This window comes from Neoarius graeffei, chromosome 13, assembly GCF_027579695.1.
Source record: "Neoarius graeffei isolate fNeoGra1 chromosome 13, fNeoGra1.pri, whole genome shotgun sequence".
NCBI lineage: Eukaryota > Metazoa > Chordata > Actinopteri > Siluriformes > Ariidae > Neoarius > Neoarius graeffei.
The window spans coordinates 30,982,278-30,992,584 of record NC_083581.1 but is presented as its reverse complement, the minus strand read 5'-3'; the positions used below and the strand labels follow the sequence as shown (position 1 = coordinate 30,992,584).

The window sequence follows — 10,307 nt, the reverse complement described above, 5'->3', positions numbered from 1 at the left end:
GATAACTGTAGTAAATAAAGAATTAAAATTCCACAGACTCCTCAGTGCAAGGTTCATTTTATAAACAAGCTACTGGATTTAAACAATTAGGCGCATTATTTTAAATTTCTACAATCATATTTTGGCTATTTATTGACACCAAAGAAGTTTAGAATTGCTGAACTTTCCAATCATAGAACCAATTTTGATTAAACTTGTCATTGGATTCCAGTTGATGTTATTTATAGGCATAATACCTTTGATAATGGTGGGTTGTGGTGTGGAAAAAACCCAAAACACTAAATATTTTTGAAAATGCTTCATGCTAACACTTCACACACCCTACTTTGAGAGCCACGGTTCTAGTGTAACATAAGGTTCAGTGAGGTAGCTAAACCAAAAACCTCTATAGACCTTACTTATTGAATGACAAACATCGAACCTGTTTAACCTAAGATCTTTGGTGTACGTCAGTTTTGAAGAATGACATTTGAAAATGTTTCTAATTGGTTTCTTGGTACTACTTTATTACAATGTCACTTAAGATTTGCACTCATTATTGAGCAAGTCTCATTACTCATATCAATCTGTGATGAAGCAGAAGAAATGAAACTACTCATCCGGCAACTTTATTTCTGCTTGTTTGAAATACAAGAACAGTTTTTCAACAATTTTCTTACAAGTACAAATTAGCAATATAAAATTGGAAAGTTGTTAAATTCACAAAGGAGAGAAAAAGAGGTTCATTAACTGCACAGACCATAAAGTAAATTGTACCCATTTCACAGATTCCACCTACAACTGGAACAGATTGTGTCTATAGTGCCGGAGCCTGAGGACATCATAAACATGGTTGGTACAGGTAGGAATCATAACAGTACATCAAGTTGTCAAGTCATCATACAGTTACCTGCAGTTATTCACCAAAATATTAAATCTATTTCTTTACATAGAAACATGTAAACCTCAACAGCTGTAATGTATGATGGCTGATGGAGGAGTTGTCTTCTTCTATTTAGCATCTACTTTCAAACATCTAGTTTTCAGGGATTGCAATGAAAATTCTAGGAACTAGAGGACTGTTCATTGTATTTAGGGAGTTCAGTCCATGTGGATTTATCACTTGTAGCTCTTTTGCAGATGTTAAGTCCACTGTAATCCTCCTTGAGTGAGTCCTGATTTAAAACACACCACACACTGGGATGTTTGCAGGATGACATCCAAAAGGAAGCATCTAATCTAATCTAATGCTGTTCCCATGTGTTCTCCAATCTAATGTCAAAGTTGCTTTAGATTTTAAACCCTACAAGAATGACTTGTGTCCATGTACAGAGCACTGAACTCAAACATGTGGTGGCCTGGGAAAACCCTTTGCATGGTGAAACTCTGACATTTTCTAATATATGCTCTTTTCAAAACTGGCATATACAGGATAAGCACAAGCCCCTCAAAACAAAACAAAAAAACCCAACAACAACACAATTTCTATGTCTTTTTTGCAGACCTGCCAACCCTGAAGAGCAACAATAACATGACTTAGAGGCAGGGATATGGGGGTAAAAACGCATGACATCTTTAAATAGCTTTTCATGAATCAAGTATCTGAGGTACAAACTGTAGTGCATATAAATGCAGGGTTTTACAGTAACCACTAGGTGCATGGGGTTGAACCCGGTGAGGCAGGTTTTTAAAGTGTATGCAATGCCTTTTTCTAATGCTTTAAAATGAATACATCATTAGTAACAATCAAAATTAATTAATAAAGCAGGGGGAAAATAATATAAATTATTATCAAGCACAAAATGATTAATAAATTGCAGCTTTCGGATCCTGGAAAAAAGCAGCCTTGCCTCAGGGCTAATCTCGCATGACGTCATGCATGGAACCCCAGTTATCTGGGTAATTTCGGTTCATCTGACTCCGTGCTTGTTTACTCACCAAGATTGGATATTGTTGTAGGAATCTTACAAAAATAACAATGGGAAAGTGCTGCATTGTGTTTGGATGTTCAAATTCCTATACAACAGGACATTTAGTTCACGAATTTCCAAGAAAAAACACAAATCTAAAGCAACAGTGGGTGAGGTTTGTACAAACAAAGCAGTAAGATTTTGTGTCGCCTACTAATAATAAATCTGATTCATCGAGTGTTCATCATCACCAGAACGACCACATGGGAATTATTGGAGCAAAAAAGAAACCCATTTATTTAATAAATGATATTTGATCTGACATTTGGACAGTTTGTCGATTCCCCTATTATCACACACACACACACACACACACACACACTGCACCAGACACAGGATTATGAGCAACATTTACATGCTCGCGACATCCAATCTTATCATATCTGATGTACTTTAACAGGAAGAAAAATGTGCGCACACAATCATCATCATTAATTATTAACCGAAACACGTTAAATGCTCTCAGATTGCAATATTGCAAGACTCATTTTGTTTTTAATTTTGTTCAGGACAACATGATGAAAGGTAACCACCGCATTCTGCACATCTCTCTCTCTATCTCCCATCTTGCACGCGCTACAGTGGAAAGACTGTGGTCAACTGATGCCATGTACACACGTAGCCGGGTATTTTTAAAACCGAACATCCCCCCCCGTTTATAAAAATGTTTTATCCACACCACCTCGTCTTCGAAAAAAATCCCTTCCACACATAACCGAACATCTGCGTTTTCAATCACATTCATAAGCATTCCAAACCTGAAGATGGCATTATTTCCCCAAATCTTACCCCCTAATCACATCGCCTGTGCTCTTGGAGCAGTAGTTGGGCTTCTAAAATTAAAGATGTAAATAGCACCTGCACAATAATTAACGCTTTCAAGGCACTACTCTGATCCATTACTCTTTAGCTAGCCGCACACTACGCCGATTTTCAACGTACCGAGCCAACTGAAGTCGCGAGTCAGGCGTAAAGACTAGTTTTCGATGGTACCGACTCATCTCACAGCCGATTCGAAAAACTAATCGGGAGCCAGACTGATCGGCGAGAGTCGCTAGCAATAGCCAATCATATCTTTCGCATATAACACGTGACATCATTAAACACAATTTCTAGCGCGAGAAATACGTGTTGGTAGCACCTAATGCAGGTATATACTGTAATTCCATAGACTGAAGCTTTATCCATAGACACAGTGGGCTGGAAAGCCACTCTGCTCAAGTTGTGTGGCTGAATTCCAAATCGCTTTAACTCCCGTATATAAGTGCACTATTTAAGGTTGGGAATAATAGCTCATGCAGCCTAGATAGTGCGCTACATATTCCATTTTGTGTCATTTGTAATTCAGCCTGTAGCATCTTCAAGTGTTGGATTTAACAGTAACTATATCCAATAGCCAATCACAAAGCTATTGTCACGTGTCGCTTCAATCGCGACTGCACTCGTCAACAGTCGGGGGATATGTGCGTGCCCTGTCGGGAGTCGGCTCTGAAATGGGTCCGTTCGGTACCGCGTGGATCGCCGTAGTGTGCGGCTAGCTTAAGTCCATGCTTAATCTGGCTTCTGCAGTAAACAAAGGTCGCACGTTTGACGTCAGGGCAGATTTGTTGTCATTTTTTTGGCGCAGATTGTGACATTTCTAAAACGCAAACCTCCGGTTATCTCTGTCCACACGAAAAGGCATACACGGAGTTTTCAAAAATCTTCACTTTGCCCGGAGTTTTTTTTAAATATTCGTTTTTGATGTGTTTTCATGTGGATGACAGGCCAAAACGTAGAAAAATATCTTCGATTTAGCAGATACCCGGCTACGTGTGGATGGGGTCTGAGTGAACTGGCAGTTTCTCGGGCTCAAAAAGATAACCATTTACTCTGGAATATCCTTGATAATCATCTGCCCCTTCATCCGACATATAAGAATCCCAATCACTATCAGAATATGGAATTCAAAACATGATTCCATATCGAGACTGGTCTAACCACTGGTGCGCACATGAATGAAATTGATACCTGAATTGTTACACATGTAACGTCACACACCCCTTCAGGATCTTCTGGTTCAGTCTCGGCAGATTCTGTAAAAATTGTCTGATCTTATTGATTTTCCATCAATTTATGGGCCTTTTGGATCAGCTATGGTTTGAAAACACATGACCAATTAACATAATGATTGCTGTTTTTTACAAGGAAAAAAGTGGGGTTAAGAGGCATTATATACACTTTAATCACTTTCTAATTATCATTACATTTATATTATTTGTAAAGTACTAGATTTGGCACGTAATTATATGTTTATGTTGTCTTTTCCTGAAAAAAGCCCCTTCAGCCAAAAAAGTGTAATTTTTGACTATTTTCTGCTAAAAAAAAATTATGTGGCATCCATAATAAATATGTCTATAAATTGTCTAATGGTAAGTCATACAAATAATTGAAGGTTTTATTTCACATTAATTAACTCAAAAAGTTCTCCATTTACCTTGTCAGAAAGTGAGGGAGCATCTTTGAAGCAAGACAAATAACAAAAGGTGAGAGATTAGATTACATGAGATCTCTCTTACTAATAGGAGAAGGAGGAAAGGGGGCAGGGCCTCCAGATGGTCAGTTAATTTTTGGAAGGTTCAAGACACATATCACATATATGTATTCATGCTGACTGACTTATGTTTTTATTGGAGGAAAGAAGATGACTGCTGGCAATAACGATCGTACTTGCACTAATTTTTTTCTCGAGATCACAAGTTAATTATTTCATTATCTTGAGATAACTAAGCTCATTTTCTTGCAATAATGAGTATTATTTCAAGAAAACAAAAGGTCACTTCCTTTTATCAGGCCAACTTATGTTTATCAGAAATCAGGAGTTCCACAACTACATAAAACAAAATTAATACTAAATAAAAAATGATTAATAATTAATAGTAATTAATAAATAATTAACTTGCTATTATGGGAAAATGAGATTTGTTATCTCGAGATAAAGTAATTAACTCATGATTTCGAGAAACTATGGCCGTTCTTGGCTTCTGTAGATAACACATAGCAGTGTGCTCTGATGTTAAAACACGAAGGTCCTAGGGCAAAATGTTTGTTGGTCAGCAGGTCTGTTTTTGGCTGTTCACCAGAATTCAGCTACAGCAATTTGTGATGGTTTTTCCCAGACTGCCACACAAATATCGTCACACCAACATACAGGTATTATTGTAAAGTCAAAGCAAGAATATCGGTTATGGCATTACAATGTCAAAACATCAAACACAATGAAAATTGTAAGTTCATTTAGGCTTTTAGGTAGAACAAGTTTGAAAAAGTATGTTAAGGGACAATGTACAAAATGCTAGATTGTAAGAAATTCAACTATTAGACTTTTTGTTCTCCCTTGAGACAGTTTTATATTGCAAGTCCTATTTTTTATTTTATTTTATCATTCTGTGCTCTTATCAGGTATGACATTTGTTGCAATTCACCATGAAATGCCATCAGACATCCATTCCATGGTTTTAATCACACCTGGGGACTGATAACAGATTTAAAATGAATCAGCTGTGCTGAGTGTAGTGTCCTAGGTAAAGAGTGTGATGGAAAAGAAATGTAGCTCACCTTCATAGCAAAATCTAAAAATATTTCAATTTGCCTTTGCATGCATGCATCTTTTCCATTGTGAGCTTTTTTTTTCTTCTCCATTGGCTGAAACTGCTGTGCTCTGCATTTTTACCAAGGAAGGAATCATAAAAGGGACTCAGCAGTATAAAAAAACACAGTCAACAGCAAAGGTATTATAGCAATAATTAATAAATCCCTCATATACAGAGCACTTGTTGGTAAACTGCTGGAGTGCATGGTGCTTTCTGAGGAGTCTAAATGGCCTTTAAAATAACACTCAGGCCTCAAATATCCTAATTCATAATGAAGTACAACATTGTGATTTAATAATTTGTCATCTAGAGATCTTCCTCAGATGAATGATTTGCATTTACAATCACTGGCCACTTTAATAGGAACTTGTTCTTGATTCTAAGATTCCTGTTCTTGGCTGCAGGAGTGGGACCCAGTGTGGTCTTCTGCTGTTGCATGCTGAGATGCTTTTCTGCTCACCACGGTTGTAAAGAATGATTATATGAATTACTCTGTCCTTCCTGGCAGGTTGGAAAATCTGACCATTTTCCTCTGACCTCTCAACAAGGTGTTTCCACCCACAGAACTGTCGCTCACTCAATGTTTTTTGTTTTTCACACCATTCTGTGTAAACTCTAGAGACTGTTGTGTGTGAAAACCCCAGGAGATCAGCAGTTTCTGAAATACTCAAACCAGTCCATCTGGCTCAAACCAACACGCATGCCACAGTGAAAGTCACACTTTGAGATCACAATTTTTCCCATTCTGATGTTTGAAGTGAACATTAACTGAAGCTCTTGATTTGTATCTGCATGATTTTATGCATTGTGCTGCTGTCAAGGGATTGGCTGATTAGAAAACTGCATCAAACAGCAGGTCAATGGGTGTTCCTAATAAAGTAGCCAGTGAATGTAGACATTTTTGTTATTCCACGTGTGAATCATATTACTGTACAAGAACTTTGGTGCTCCATTTTGTGCTCCTAATGGGTCAAGCTTAAGAAAGGTAACTTACTTTGTTCAGTGTATAAGTTTCAATGTGTGCCCTTAATATTTCTGTATAAAATCTGTTTCCAGTGCTGCATATCAAATGAACTGATGACAGTGGTGTTAAACACAACCATGATTAACTGACAGCAAAAACAGATTAACATGAGCTTCAACTATAAACCTACATCTTTAGCAGAAAGTTTAAATGGAGGTCAAAAACAACAGAGACTACTGAGAACATGAATACTAACATAGTAACTAACATTTGTTAACTGAATGTGTCAAAATTCATTCCAATTGAACAGAGATAAATGTATAGATTTCTATTCTATCATCCACCAGTAACACTGAGCCGATCTTAAAATATCTCTATTTAGAGGTCTTTTGACAGTAAGGAAAGCACTTGAGATCATTAAGCTCTGCTGAAATTGGCAAAAACGGCTCTCTTTTAAATGACGTAACTAACACGATTCTTTTTTACGACATCAGTAAAGCTCAGGACAGATATTGTAAAACTCTCAGCAACAGTGTTAAGTCTGGTTTTCCTTCCAAAAAGAATCTGGAGAGGTTTACCCATGTATAACAGCTGACAATTCATTTTCCTCCTCTACTATTTTCAGTTCTGACTGCCTTAGATTGAGTCCTTTTTCTGTTTCGGCTGGAATCATCCTTCCTTTAATGGCTCAGACACTCGGCTCTCGGAAATAAACTCATCCTTTTTTTTCCCAAGCAACGAGTGCTGAGTAATGTGATCGTCTTGTGAGGAAAACTTCAACCTCTTGAAGTCATTCTTCTGATAATGCCATGTTCAGATTTCATCCACCTTTTGAAGGTAGGAAAATAATTCTGCTGCTGTACCAAAAACGCGTTGCGCTTTGTGAAAGATTTGTACACAAGGCCTCCAAGAACTGACTGCAAAACAAGGTTCAGACTCCAGAGATTTTAGAGAAATACTGCAAGAACTGGTGCTTAGAAGCTCTGAAGAAACTGAGGAGGCCTGGAGATGGCAGGGATTTTTATGTTCTGGTTTTGTTGCGTTTTTTTTTTTTCTCTTTCCTCAGGCACACAGACAGACAGCAGGAAAGGGAGCCAGACCTTCTGGGTCACATGTGGTTTCATTCAAGGGCTGGCGGGTGCTTTGGGGGAAGGGCAGGAGCCCTGACTGTCAAAACTAGCTGTCCTGGTTTTCCACTGGAAAAGAAAACATGTTGTGAGAACACTGGAAAGGAAGTAATCACCACACCATTCTCTCTGCTTAGGAAAAACAAGACGTATATGAGAGTAAAACAACATGCAAGAGTGATCCATTAAACATTAAAGTCATTATCTTTTTATGGCCTTTTTTAAAAATGATAGATTGTGTTTATAGATAAACATATAACATTAGACACATTCACTGAATTATTCATATCAAGTGTATCTTCAAAGAACCCAGGGACGGACTGAATAATGAAAACTGAGTTGTTATTTTTTTCTGAATACATTATTCCCACTCATTTCGAGTAATTGCACTTCCACTCTTCTAGGACTCCACGAGATGTAAACAAACCTACAATATTTTCCAGGAAGGAAATCAAAAAATGAGCCAAACCTCTTTTTCTGATTTCTTGGGCTCCAGCAAGGGGTGCCAGTGTGCAATGGGTTTGCGTGGGTATGCCAACATCTCATTCCAGTGGTCTCTGCCGAGGCCCTCGGCTCCAGACCCGACACGGTTCACACCAATGATCTCATTATGACCCACCCTGGAAAAGGAAGAGAAGGATAAGCATGTACACACTATGTGTAATACCAGTTATTTAGATTTTATTACTGATAACATAAATTAGATAACAAATAGGTGTATTATTTAATGAACAAATGAATCAGCTTTGACTGGTCAAAACATGGTGACTCATTTTCTATAACAGCAGTGCTGGCGATAATATCGGATGTAAGGTTTACATTAATGCAGTCATTCTAATACATATAGTTTCTATAGTAACAAGGTGTGGCAGCGGGGGCGTGGTCAAGCGCCGGTCTGTGACAGGAGGGCAGAGTCAGGGAAGGTGAGTGGCAGAATCACTACACCTGAGAGCAATTAACCTGTGTTTGTGTGTCTTCCCAGTGACCACGCCCTATATAAGGAGGGAGAGCAGACAGCAGAGGAGCTCAACCCTGAACGAGACACTCGTCATGTGTGTGTGTCTGTTTGAATTGTTAGACTGAAAAGTGTGACAATAAACGCCAAGTTGGACCTGATCTCTGTCCTGCCGTCCTCTGTGCTCCACCCACCAGTATTGAACTACTACAGTGGTGCCGAAACCCGGGATCTGGAGCACAGCAGCCTCACAGCCCCATGGAGTTCTCCCCGTTCGCTGAACTGGTCCACGCCCTCACCACGGCCCAGCAAAGCCAGCACCAGGCGCTACTCACCCTCCGAAAGGAGCAGGAACAGCGGTTCGAGGCCCTGGTGTTGGCCCAGCAAGAAGATCGACAGGCGTTCCGGCACCTCCTCGCGTCAGCGGGGTCCAGCAGCGCTCCTACCGCGGGCTCGTCTCCCCTCACCGTAACCAAGATGGGCCCACAGGATGACCCCGAGGCGTTCATCACGCTCTTTGAGCAAGTCGCCGAAGCCTCGGGGTGGCCGATGGAGCAGCGCGCGGCGCGCCTCCTCCCCCTGCTCACGGGAGTAGCACAGCTGGCTGCGCTATAGCTCCCCGCCGACCGCCGGCTGGCCTACACGGATCTCCGCCGGGCCGTCCTCCAGCGCGTGGGGCACACACCAGAACAGCAGCGCCAGCGCTTCCGCGCGCTGCGCTTGGAGGAAGTCGGCCGGCCGTTCGCGTTTGGCCAGCAGCTCCGGGACGCCTGCTGGCGGTGGTTGAGGGCTGACAACCGCGACGCCGAAGGAATCATCAACCAGGTGGCGCTGGAACAGTTCGTCACTCGCTTGCCAGCAGGAACCGCGGAGTGGGTCCGGTGCCACCGCCCGGCGTCGCTGGATCAGGCAGTCGAGCTAGCGGAGGACCATTTGGCGGCTGTCCCGGCGGCAGGACAGCAGATGGCATCTTCTCTTCTCTCCTCTTCTCTCTCTCTCTCTCCCCCTCCTCCTGTGTCCCGTCCTCGCCCCATTCCCCCACCATGGAGGCGGGGGCCGGCACCACCCCAGCCGGGCCGCCGCACCCACGGTGCCCTCCCGTTTCTCCCTTCTGTGTCTGTCTCTCCCCCACCTCAGGTGAGTGAGCCCCAGATCACCGGTGCAGGGGGAAAGCCCGGGCCGGTTTGCTGGCGCTGCGGGGAGCCGGGCCACATTCAACAGCAGTGCACGGCAATGGAAGTGGGCGCGGTGTTTCGGATCCCCGACGCGCCAGAGGCCGCCCTCGATCGGGCCGGAGCGTATCACATACCGGTGAGTATCCAAGGGGCTACATATCAGGCGTTGGTGGATTCTGGTTGTAATCAGACCTCAATTCGCCAAAGCCTGGTTCAAAACGAGGCATTGGGGGGAGCACAAGGGGTGAAGGTGTTGTGTGTGCACGGGGATGTTCACCGCTACCCTTTGGTGTCGGTCCACATTATTTTCAGAGGGGAAAAATTTATAGTGAAGGCGGCGGTTAATCCTCGCCTTACCCACTCTTTGATTTTGGGGACTGATTGGCCGGGATTTCAGGGTTTAATGACACGCCTAGTAAAGAGTGGGTCCTGCCATTTGACAGGGGGAGGTCCCGGTGTCGCTTTGGCGGGAGCAGCTGTCGCAGAGCCGTCTACGTCATCTCCG

General features: G+C 41.9%; 1 protein-coding gene across 1 annotated transcript in view; it reads right to left on the bottom strand.

Annotated features, from left to right (window-relative positions):
• Positions 1-6,751: 6,751 nt before the first annotated feature.
• Positions 6,752-10,307, bottom strand: part of syt6a (synaptotagmin VIa) — a 255,067-nt gene continuing 251,511 nt past the window's right edge. Inside the window, exons 6-7 of the mRNA XM_060937504.1 lie at positions 8,142-8,292; positions 6,752-7,741 (exon numbers count right to left, since the gene is read on the bottom strand). Coding sequence (XP_060793487.1) covers positions 7,670-7,741; positions 8,142-8,292 — 223 coding nt within the window. The 3' untranslated portion in view covers positions 6,752-7,669. The remainder of the gene's footprint in view (positions 7,742-8,141; positions 8,293-10,307) is intronic.